Raw genomic sequence first — 12691 nt, forward strand, 5'->3', positions numbered from 1 at the left:
CTCAACTGTGGATTTAAATCAGTTTCCTCATATGCTGGAAAAAATATCCCAATTTAGTCATTAAATCAGAAATGCACAAGAAATCTGAGGGAACACACATTGTCAGTATTGTTTTGATAACTGATATTTTAGTTTGTATAATTATACACATATTTGCATAAAAACAAATCTGGAGACAATCCAGTAACATCATTTTTTTTTTTTTTTTGGATTAGCAGAGAGTAAGTTTAGAGCACATCATTTAAATGGTTTGTTACATTATAGACATCTACCAGTTAAGCTACTAAGTTACACCTCTGAATCCAAGGACAGCCATGGCAGTGCCGTGATGGACTTACCTCAAGAATTTGGTCTCCAGCCCAAAGTCTACCGTCTCTGGCGGCTGCACCTTCTTCATAAACCTCATGTATAACAATGGCATCCTGTCGGGGAAATTGTTGTACATTTAGAATGAAAAACAAACTTGCAACAGAGCCCAGTGATTTACCACTGAAATACTGAAGCTATGGCTATAGCCAGAGAGGACAGCAGAAGACATTATTCCTGTAAGGACAGGAGTTCTGCCCTATTTCTATGCAAGGCACTGCAGTAAAATTCAATAATACTGTAGTATTTTGATTGTATTTTGTTATTTTACTGTTAATATTCTCTTGTCTGTTGTTTTCTATTATTGTACCTTGCATTCAGAAAGGCAGGGTATAAATCTGATAACTAAGTAATGCATTTACATTTTTTTTTTTATAGCATGTTTTATCCACAAAGGATCACAGTGCTCCTCTGCACCGGTGCTGCAAAATGTCTTCCAAAGGGCAGAAGGAAGAATGCTATTAGATCTAGCCCTGGATAAGCAGGAAAACACAGTAACTCAGCCCAAAAACCAGCAGAGAGGCACACTGCATTCGCACTCCAGGAACTCTCCCAACTCAGAACTTAGAGCTTTGACTGCTAGACCAAAATAAGCATTCAAAGCTAAGGGGACTATGCACCAAAGCATAACATGGAAGGAAACCTTCAGTACATAGGCCCTGAAGCACGATGAGAAGCGGGTGAGAAGGGAGCAACCCTGTCGCGTCCCGCATACTGTAATAACGGAAACATCTGCAAAACTGTTCCACTAGTCAAAATCTGCACTCGGGGAGCTGCTTAAAGGCGCTTGATCTTGTTAAGAAAAGGGCCTAAGAGAGCACGCTTAATGAAGGCCACACCACAAATAAAATCTCATCCGATCAAATGCTTTTTTCTGCATCAATGCTAACCACTAAAGATGGAGGTCTACTAGGACCCATTTGCTTAATAGCTGTGAGTAACTTTTGTACATTGGTAACTGCCGTGTGCAAAAGCTGCCTGGCTGCTGGAGGTTAGCCAGGGTAGCACTTTGCTTAAACAGTTAGCTAGATTTCCTGCACGAATTTTCATGTCTAAGTTGAGAAACTGGATCTTCCAGAGTCTTTTTCCTTTTTGAGAATTAAAGAGAGAAATGCTTCCCTCAGAAAAGGTGTGGCCATCGCCTACAAGTGAATTAGAATCAAGCAAATCTAACAAAAGGGGAACTGCTTGATGTTTTGAAATTTGATGATAGTCAGACCTCAAACCATCTGGGTCTGACGATTTGAAGTTTTGAGACCCTGGATTGTTACTTTTATCTCCTCTGAAGAAATGGGAGCATTTACTGGCTCAAGTTTTTCCCCCCCCCCCTCAGGAAACATGTGGAATTAAAGAGCAGCAAATAAGTTGTAGGTGAGACCTTTTGATTGGGACCAACTTAACAGATCTGTGACAAACTTTGGAGAGTTTTCCTCGCTTCATCAGGTCAGCGAAGAGACAATGCAAGAACTGTGCTTTTTCTTCACTGACCTGATGAAGAGAGGACAGCTCTCCAAAGCTTACCAATGATCTATTAAATTAGTCCAATGTTGACCCTTATAGTCCACATATCCAAGTGGACTAAGACGGCAACCACAATTCCTCTTCTCAGGAATTAAATTGGTATTACTGTACCGAAATCTCAAAATGAATACACGCTGGTGTGCAAAGGAACAGTGGGCATGCAAAGCATGGCAAGGCAGAGAAATGTATAAGCAGACTCTGAATAAACAAAGTCCCCTTCTGATAGCACTCAGGTTAACCAGTTTAGATCCTCAACAATGTAACAGTAGTTGCACCCCTGCAGGGCCACACTGTTAAATATATTTATCAATGCCAGCAGGTTGTGAGCTAGAATTTAATTAACACATCGCTGTTTACTTGCTAGAAAAAAATGTTTATGTGACATTCTATTTTCAGCAGTTAATTTACAGAATGGAGTATGAAGATTGATGATGTACTGTACACTTTCACGACACATGAAGTGAATAAATCCTTCGGATGTGTTTACCAGAGATACAGCATCACGTAACCCTCAGCATTTTCAGGGATATGTGCTGGGAGCATGCACCTCCGAGGAGCACCGTGCGTAGGGCGATGTGTTAAAATGCAAATCCTAGATCATACTGCTTCATAAGTGGATTTCATGGTTCTGGTCCAAACCATCTAATCAACGAGTTTTAAGCCCAATACCTTCTCATCCTGGAATCAAATTCTTACTGAGCTAAGGAAGAACAATTTTCAAAAGATTTTACCTGGGTGGGCAAGATAAAGCGGTTACTTGAGTAAAACCGGAGGCTGAAGGCAGCCTTCCCCTTCTGTAAAAGTACTCGTGCCGTGAAACAGCCCAGGTGACTTCCCCACCTGGTGCCGCAAAGGCGCGGGGGAGGAGAGAGAGCAGGGCCGGCAAGGGACGCACGGGTGCGAATGCTTTCCGACGCCGACTTTGCAAGCTGCTGTAAAGCAGGAGCAAAGTCTGGGGCACGCCAAGGCCGCTGCACTCTCGTCAGCTCCCAAAGTCTGAAAGGGAGGCTACGCAGGAATTTTCCGTTTGAAAATTTCGTTGGCAGACTTGTGATTCAAAGGCCCGGAAAATTTTTAAAAAATTGCTCCACGGGGCAGTTTTCAAAAGGATTTGCCCAGGTAACAAAACCATTACCTGGGTGAATTCCCTGGGCTGAATCCCGCCCCCCCTCCTTCTCAGGGCTGAAAGGACTCCGCGCTATTTCCCGGTGCGCCAGAAAGGGGCGGGCTCGGGGACAGAGTTAGGCAGGAGCTAGAAGTTAGGCAGAGGGCTTAAAATTTGAAATCCCACCAATGCCAAGGCCGGACAGGCATCTTTAGCAAAACAGGATGACTCGCCGGGTCAAAAGCGGATAAGGGGGATCAGAACACCACATCGTCCTTGCTCTATTTCTCTCAAAAAAAAAAAAAAATCACAAAGAGATAACAATGGAGTCTCCAAACTCTGCCTGGACTGATGGGAACTAAAAACCTTAGGATCTTGCAGAAATTCTTCAAGTCAGACCAAAAACAGCTTTCTCTAAAATTTTCCCAATAGTGCAAAGGTTGGAAATAGGCCTGTAATTTGCTAACCTATCAACCGCAAGAGTCCTGTCTTTTTAAGACGAGTTCAATTACAGCTCACTTCAGAGCTTCCTATGCATTGGAATGGAAAACACCAACAGCATAAATATATACAAAGTATACTAATGCACACGTTGACCTGTAGGGATGTGCATTCGTTTCATACATTTCCCATTACATGCCAATTATATGTGCATTTGTTTCATACGTTTCATATTCCATGCTTGTGTAGGAAACGTATGAAACGAATGCACGCCCCTATTGACTGGCATGACCCAAAGCATCAATGCCTTTTAAATACATGGATGCAAATGAAATCCTTCTATTTGAATGGAATTTTATAAACAGCCTGGGACACTCAAACCTGCTGAGCCTCCCGATTTACTTTGACAGCATACTTTTGATCATTTTCACGCTGATTGCCTACTTGCATAACATTAAGCGTTTCGCTTGCTCATGGATAGGATAAGGCTTTCTTAGGAAAGTGGCATAATTTGAGCCGTTGCACTGAAGGGCAATGCATGCATTCCATGGCCAGAAAGTAAATATTCTGTGCCCGATGAAAGGTTTAACTATTCTCCTGCAACAGGACCAATTTTAAAGGGAGAAAAGGCAAAACTGAGTGACAACACTGACACAGCTTCAGGATGCCTGGTACTGGTGGGGCTCACTCCGTAGTTTTTGCCCTGGACCCCAGTGTGTCTAGCACCAGCCCTGTCCTGCAATACGGTTCCAGAAATGATCTTAACACATTATTAGGAGCAATCAACAACTGATATACAGCAAAAAACAGGGCTATGTATGACCTTTAAAATCCATGTAAAAATCTGTTGCATTATAACATAATTTGAATTTATAAAGGTACCTTTCATCCAAACAAGATCAAAGCACAGTTTAGAAACAAGCAAATCTTTGATGTAATAATTTTGGTCCCTTATCCATCTGACAACTTCTAAAAGCAATGGTAGAAAGGAACAACATTTTGTCATCGTTACTCAGTTTTGCCTGGGCATTCTGAGGCCCAGGCAGATAAAGTGACTTGCCTCTGTTCCCAGGGAGAGTCAGACAAGTCCCAGGAGCTCTTCTGACCCTCAGCTCACTGCTCTAACTGCTGGACCACATGTCCTCCGTGTAACTCGCGTTGTCCAAAAGGCCTCCAACAAACCTAATTTCAAGAGAAGCTCACAGGCCGATATTTAAAGTCCGTTTAGCACTAGATAGCTGGATAAGTAGGACTTATCCATTGGCCACTGAATATCCATTTCTGCTCAGCATCTGCTGGATAGCTGGATAAGTCACTTACAGGCCGATTCAGTAAAGTCCGCTGGAGAGCGGACGAATACCCGCTCTCCCGGCACGCGCGATGCAGTATTCAAATTAGGTGGTGCGGTAGAAACAGGCAAAAGGAGACGCTAGAGACACTAGCGCGTCCCTAGTGCCTCCTTTTGACCCGGAGCGGCGGCTGTCAGCGAGTTTGACAGCTGATGTTCAATTTTGCTGGCGTCGGTTCTCGAGCCCGCTGACAGCCACGGGCTCGGAAACCGGACACCAGCAAAATTGAGCATCCGGTTTTCGGTCCGACAGCCGCCGGCACAATTTAAATTTTTTTTCCACTTTTTACAACCTTCGGGACCTCCGACTTAATATCGCTATGATATTAAGTCAGAGGGTGCACAGAAAAGCAGTTGCGGGCGCTATTAGTTTCAGGGGGGGTTGGACGCGCGTTTTTGACGCGCTATTAACCCTTACTGAATAAAGCGCGTCATGGCGATATTAAGTCGGAGGTTTCAAAAGTTAAAAATTAATTAAAAATTTTTTTAAAAAAAATTTTAAATCGGCCTGCGGCTCGCAGGTTGAAAACCGGACGCTCAATTTTGCCGGCGTCCGGTTTCCAAACCCGTGGCTGTCAACGAGTTTGAGAACTGATGCTGGCAAAATTGAGCGTCGGCCGTCAAACTCGCTGACAGCCGCCGCTCCTGTCAAAAAGAGGCGCTAGGGACGCGCTAGTGTCCCTAGCACCTCTTTTTACCGCGGGCCCTAATTTGAATAATTTGTTTTACTGAATCGCGCGCACAGGAGCGCAGGCACTCGCCTGCTCTCCCGCGAACTTTGCTGTATCGGCCTGTTAGTCCCATTCCAAACCTGCCCACTCTGGAAAATATTTTTTGAGAAAGCTGTCTATTGCAACTGAATGATTTTGTCGGAGAAAGAAGCATTTTGAATCCTTCCCAGTGCGGGTTGTGAAGGGGGTGCAGAGTAGAATCCCTGACTCCTTACATTATATGAATTAGATGGTGGAGGGTTGTCTTGATTCTTTTTCAGTATTTCTGCTGCTGCCTTCAATACTGTGGGCCACCACATATTGTTAAACAGGATATATATGCTTGGAGTTGGCGATAATGTTCTGCACTGGTTTAGATGAGATGGTTGAGGCAGAATAATTTAGCTTTAAACATTGCAAAATACAAAGCCCTCTGGGTGACCCATCCTCTGCAAATCATGCTTTCTTTACAAGTAAATGGCTTGTCACTTTCTTTTGCCACAGAAGTTTGTGACTTAGGGGGTTCTATTAGACTTGTTTAACCTTGAAGCCCAAGATAAAAGCAGTACTCAAGCCTACTTTTTTATAAGCTCGGGGTGGTTAGGTGGGTTAAGTATATCCCGTCCAAAAACGACTTCAGTACAGTAGTTCAGGCTTTTATCCTATTGATTATTGCAACTCACTTTATGTAGGGCTCCCTAAATGTCATGTAAGAATATTACAGTTACTGCAAAATGCCACTGCCTGCCTGGCTTATTACTAGCTGTGCACCTAGAGATCTTATCTCTCCAAAATTACAGGATCTCTACTGGTTACCAGTGGCTTATAGATTAATGTTACAACCTTAATTTCGTTTCTAAAGTTCTCAAAGAGGAAGGCTCTCCATACCTTCAGGATCTCCCACAGGCATGCATCGGCATTATCCTCCACAGGTAAACAAACACCTGTTAGTGGTCCCTTCCATACAGGAGACCCACCGCCTTCAAAGCACGTGCATGGATCCGTTTTGTGGAATGCCTTTTCTATGGAGCTCTGTGACACTTGACTATAAAATTGTTTTGGAAGCGGCTGAAAGCTTTTATTTGCAACAGTATTTTATTAAATTTTAAGTCCGATTTGATTTCGCTTTTTCTGTTTCACTTTATGATAATTAGTGAAAAATAGTTCTTGATATGGAATATGTTTAATTATGTATGTAATAAATAAATAAATAAATAAATAAATAAATAAAATAAAATGTAGTATTGCCATGTTTGTTTGAATATTTGATGTTGAATGTTGATTATTGCGATACGCTTAGCATGCGTTGTACTGGTATAGGCAGAATATAAAAGATTTAAATTAATCAATAAAGCATAAATGAAAACAATAGTGTAAAAAGTATAATAAGGAACCTCACAGTTCAAAATACTAATTAATAGGACTACCAAAACTAAAACAGTTAGAAGGGCTACTAATGGTCCAAAAATATTCACTTAATATTAAAGTTAGCTAACAGTTTAACAAAAGTACTATAACTCCACATAAGCTATAAATATTGCCCAATTTAATCATAAATTTAACAAGCTAACAGTTCTATATGCAAATATTTGTTGGCAAGCCTGCTCTATTACAAGAAATGATATCTTCAAAATCAGATCAGGTAGAAACTGTTACAGTATATAAAACTGAAATTGAATAAGACCACCAAGGACCAAGTGACAGCCATAAAATTATATCTTTCTATTTCTGAAATTATAACAACTAAACAAGTAATATTACTAAAACATCCTGACACCTCTAAAACAAGAATTATTCCTAAAAAAAAGACCACTGATCATGCAGGCATTACACCTTGCCTGCATGATCAGTCTTTAATAATAGTCTTTAATAATTCTTACTTCTCTTGGGACAGAATTCTAAGAATAAAACCCCACTCATGAAAAGGTTTTTTTATTTTATTTCACTAGTTTAACCTGAGTTAAGGAAGGTGTGAACAAAAACCTATTCTATAGAGTAAAACAATCTTTCTGACATATAGGTTCAAGTGACCCCTAAGATATTTAGATATTTTGGACCCTTATCATTAAGATCCTTAAAGACCAAAATAAGAAGTTTAAAACTAGCCTTACCTAAAGCTGGAAAACAATGAAAACCTTACAAGGAAGAAGGAATATAATCCTTCAACTTTATCGCTGCTAATTAGCAAACAATCATATTTTGAATAAGCTATAGATGATGATGTTATTTCTTTTGTAGACCTATGAGCAGCGCATTGCAATGGTCTAGTCCTACAGGCGCGAGGTTATTACTACAGCTTAGTACCACAGTGACTGACTGTGCTGAAAGGTCCATTAACTACAGAAAGGGTCGTCAATCCAGGAACAAGGAAACATGTTTTGCTTTAAATTCATTTTTGCAAAACTTTAGGATTTTGTGAAGCACAAAACTTTCAACCATAGCAGACTAGAAGCATTTTTTTTAAACCCTTCCGACGATTCTTGCGCAGCACGGGGCATGGGCTAGTGGCTCCTTGCCTGTTCTGTAATTGTATAATTTATGTAAATTGTCTTCAACCCTGAAATAATAGAATTAAAGAGATGTGGCACAGTAAGTTGTCACTGCATGAGTGATGCCTGCAGCTGTGCTACACAAGGCATAAGAGTATTTATTACAAGCTTTTGTGCACACAAAAAAAGGAAAGTGACCTGGATTTTCAGTTATCGCCCCCCAATACTTCCTGCACACAGACATGACCTTTCCTAGCCTATTTTACTTCCCTGTAATTTTATATCTCAAAAGTGTCTTTCCTGCCAGCCTCGCTCTAATTCTGCTTTGCTTCCTTTTGTTGCGTATTTTCACTTCATCACATTTACTTTCAGAAGATGTGGAGCTTTGCATTCCTCTACAATGGGGCCTTGTTCATCTGAGGATCATTGCAGTACCTTTGCAGACTTGTAAATGCGGGTACCTTTTATAGTCTGGCTTAAGAAGTACTTTTCACACTAACATGCTATTTGCTAACAGCATTCATTGCAACCTGCAGGTAGAAGATGTGAACTTACTGCACTGCTTAACAAACAAACAAAAAATCTACTTTTTTTGCTAAGACCCCCCATGTAGATTAATTTCCAGAACTAGATTGATCATAGCATTTTCATCACCAAATGTATGTAAAATTAGGATATTACTCTGTATCATTACTGACTGTTGAAGGATTGCAACTGAAACCTGAATGAACAAGTTTCATTTGCACCACCATGCTGACGATCCTATTTTCATTTTGGTGGGTCCCAAGCTTATTCTAATGCTTAAAACTTTCTGCAATGATTCTCTTTTATTTAATTTGCACCTCGTAAAGCAGGGGTTTAATATACTGGTTTTGCCTCTATTTTTGAAGACATTAACGGGTTAATATTTAAAGTGACTTAGCCAGATATGACTTATCTGGCTAAGTTACAATGGATATTCAGCAGCATGGATGAAGTCGCTACTCAGATGAATAAGTTATATCTGGCTAATAGGGTCATTCTTCAAAATGCGCTATGGCGTTAACGCATGCAATAATCATGTTACTGCACAGTGCAAATGCAATTTTTTTCAAGGGGCGGGATTAATTACAATGAGGGTCAATATCGCACCGTGCAATAGCATAACGCATGCATCGCACGCTTTTAACACCGGAAATAACTACACCTTTTTTCCTGGCATTAAGCTGTGCGATATGCCAGAAACGGCTGTAACGCAATTTGCGATAAAGATTGCAAATTGCATGTTGGCCATTTCTGGGCTTGGGGAGGGAGAAGGAGAGGGGAGAGGGGAGAGTTATAGAGTCCAGCAAGCTAGAGTGAGAGAACACTGTAGAAATCTCATCTTTGTGAGACTTTCATCACTCTAAATGACGTCAAATCTTTACCAAGGTGTACTGTGCTCTTCACTCTGCATATAAAACTGGCCCCTAAACCACAACCACTACCTCACCTTGAGCTAATAGATGGCCCTCCTATAGGGATATAAATAGCTAACTACTATTAAGGCCTTACAAATAGTCTCTCTCTCTCAATAATTGGCAATAATTGGCTTGAAGTATACTTAGCTTTTACAGGATGAAGATAACTAGGAATCGTTCAAATATGCTTCTCTGCTAAGGATATTTAAATGATTCCAAATTGTCTTCATTGCGTACGAGCTAAGTATACTTCAAGCCAATTATTGTATACAATAGACCTTTTTGTAGGGTTTCTTCACATAAAAATTTTAAAGAAAGGAGGTTTTTCTGACTCATGATTTTGTCTGGCAACCAAGTCTGTGAATTTTCCCTGGCATGGCATCTGACGATTTTTCCTCCTAAACAAAAAAATGTTTTGTAGTGATGGTGTGAACAAGTCTGTTTGGGTGCACTAATACACTGGTAGTTGCAATAACAAACTTTCCCATTTTTGACTCATCAGAAGCAATTCATGTAATCAGCAAGTGTTCTATGAAAATTAATCTTCCACCCCATTTCTCTGTTCTAGGTTGGTGTAGAAATGTATATCTGGGGTGGAGGGCATAACTGGATAAGTATCACGTTATCAGCATTATAAACCCAATACATGAGGAGCAAGATATTCAGAATGCCCGACTTAACCAGCTAAGTGGTGCTGCTGAATATCCAGCTAGGGTCAGCAAGTGACTTATGCGGCACACTGGTTCATTTTAAAAGCATTACGCGCGCCGAAACCAGGAAATGCGCGCGTTTCTCAGATCCGCGCGTGGTGCATGGATTTTAAAAGGCCTGTGACAACTCGTGTATCTCCCGTTACGCGCACAATACATTTTTTGGGAAAAAGGGGAGCGGCTTGGGTGTGGTCTGGGCAGGGCATGTGCAGGGTGGGTCTGAGGCATGAATTCTGCACGCGCCAGGGTCCCCTACAATGTAACTTTACTTCTACTATGGAAAGCGTGTGACGCCCGGTCGCAGACGGCTACGACCATTCATGCTCACCTCCCTTTACCCTGCACCATCAATCCTAGGAAGAATGGCAGCCTCCGCCAACCATCGCTGAACTCCCTGGCGTCCCTGGGACGGCGTGGGCGCTGCCGACCGCCATCTTGTCTCCGGAATCACCTAAGGCGCGTGCGCGCGGGCCTCCTTTCTACACGTCATGGCGGGAACCTCGGGGGCGTCCCCTCCAGATGACGTCAACTCGCTGCTGTACTTAAGCTGACCGGCCCTTTGCTTCAACAAGTTAGCAAGGAGTTCCCTCGTTGCTGAATCCACTCCATTCTTGGACTTCCAGTTCCAGATTCCTGTCTTGGCGTGTGGACGCTCTGGGTACCCGCTCCTCGGGGGCCCCTCCGTGTTCCTGGCTATCTGCTCCTCGGAGGGCCTTCCTGCCTTGGACTACTACCTGACCCACTTCTCGGGTCACTCTCTTGGAACTACCGCTTCTGAGAACTTTACTACAGACTTCAACGATGCTAGCTTTACTGAAGCTTCTCTGCGGTGTACCCCATGCCTCGGGCCAGTACCGTTCCTCTTCAGTAGAAGTTGTTCCAGTATACCCTATGCTGCAGGGTATTGCCACCAGCTACAAGCTCCACTTCTGGGTTCCTGCTCCTCAGACTATTTCATTATCATCATCTTCAGTACAGTCATCTGCAGAGCGGGCCACTACCAGATCTTCACATCAGTGGTATCATCCTGGATATACCCTACTGCTCAGAACTGTACCTATATGCATCTTCCACTCTGCGGGCTCTGCTTTTCCTTCCTTTATAATAGAGTCTCTATACTACAGTTGTGTCCTATGCTGCTGAGACCACGCCAACCGACGGTGAGGCTCATAGGGATCCTCCCTGTGGGCGGAGACGTCTCTCATCTCGGCCTAGGGTTCACATCCTTACAGAAACATAACAGCGTGTAAGTAAAAAAATAAGAGGCTAGTTAGCGAGGATTAGGGGTCTGGGCTAAAAGGATAAAAGGTAGGCAAACAAACGGGGTGGGGTTAGGAAGGCTGATTGGTTAACTGGGTGAACTAGAAATAGACTAGGAAAAGGGGCTCTAGTGTCGGTGTGCATATCTACTGAAATCCCCTCCACTTACGTGGTCCAGAAGGCCTTTGTGCGCGCATACGCACATCCATATAAACTGGGAGCACACATGTACGCATAACCAGACTATTTTATAACATGCGCGCATATGTTGTAAAATGGCCATTGGCATGTGCTGGCAAATGCGCGCGGCTCTTAAAATTTACCTCTAAGTATTTAGCCATTATGCGTGTACTATAAAGTTTGCGATTTACGTGCATAAATAACAAAATGAATGCACATGCATTCTAAATATCCCGACTCAGTTAGCAGGAAAAGTGCATCCAGCTATCTTGCACAGCGGCTGAATATTTCCTTTACTAAATCTAGCTTTGTGTCAAGAAACAAACTGAATATAACAGCACTCTGCAAAAAAAAAAAAAAAAAAAAAGATATACACCAAATCTTCACTCTGAACTAGTGTGAAACTGCAGCTCTCTTCCTGTGAGTACTTGATTAGAAATAAAAGACACCACTTAGATGAATTCAATCTTACAAGAACATATTTTCAAAATGTATTTATTTTATTTAAAACTTTTTTTATACCGGTGTTAGTGTGAACATCACATCGGTTTACAATACAACAAAATGAGTAGAAAATACAATTAACAAGGGAATAAAACAGGTGGGCGAAGAGAAACACGGGAAAGCAGCATAGAAAGATAGTACAACTGGTGTAGAGTTCTTAACTATTGGAACATATCATGTTGGATAATATCATGAATGCTAGTTATTATATACATTATATACATTATTAGAACATAAAGATCACAGTGTACTATGGTAGAAGAAGATGATTGATGGTTATAGCAGGGGGGTTTGCTAGTCAGGAAATGCCTGTTTAAATAACCATGTTTTTAGTTTCTTCCTAAATTTGAGAGAACATGATTCGAGACAGAGTGCTGAGGGCAGGGTATTCCAACGTGAGGGGCCTGCGATAATGAGGGCACGTTCCCTTGTGGTGGGTAAGGTGTGCTGTTTTTAGAGAGGGCACGTGAAGGGTTCCTTTGTTGATTGTTCTAGTGGGACGATTAAGGTGTGCAGAGGTGAAAGGAAGGTCAAGCCAGTTGGAGTGGTGGGAATAAATGGCTTTGTGGATGACAGTGAGTGTTTTGTAAAGAATGCGAGAGGGGATGGGGAGCCAGT

At 41.9% G+C, this 12691-nt stretch overlaps 1 protein-coding gene across 4 annotated transcripts in view; it reads right to left on the reverse strand.

Moving 5' to 3' along the window:
• Nucleotides 1-12691, reverse strand: part of PATJ (PATJ crumbs cell polarity complex component) — a 288430-nt gene that overhangs the window by 35515 nt on the left and 240224 nt on the right. For all 4 annotated transcript variants that reach the window (XM_029618990.1, XM_029618989.1, XM_029618987.1 and 1 more), the window contains one exon: nucleotides 339-422. In XM_029618990.1, coding sequence (XP_029474850.1) covers nucleotides 339-422 — 84 coding nt within the window. The remainder of the gene's footprint in view (nucleotides 1-338; nucleotides 423-12691) is intronic.

This window comes from Rhinatrema bivittatum, chromosome 10, assembly GCF_901001135.1.
Source record: "Rhinatrema bivittatum chromosome 10, aRhiBiv1.1, whole genome shotgun sequence".
Lineage (NCBI taxonomy): Eukaryota > Metazoa > Chordata > Amphibia > Gymnophiona > Rhinatrematidae > Rhinatrema > Rhinatrema bivittatum.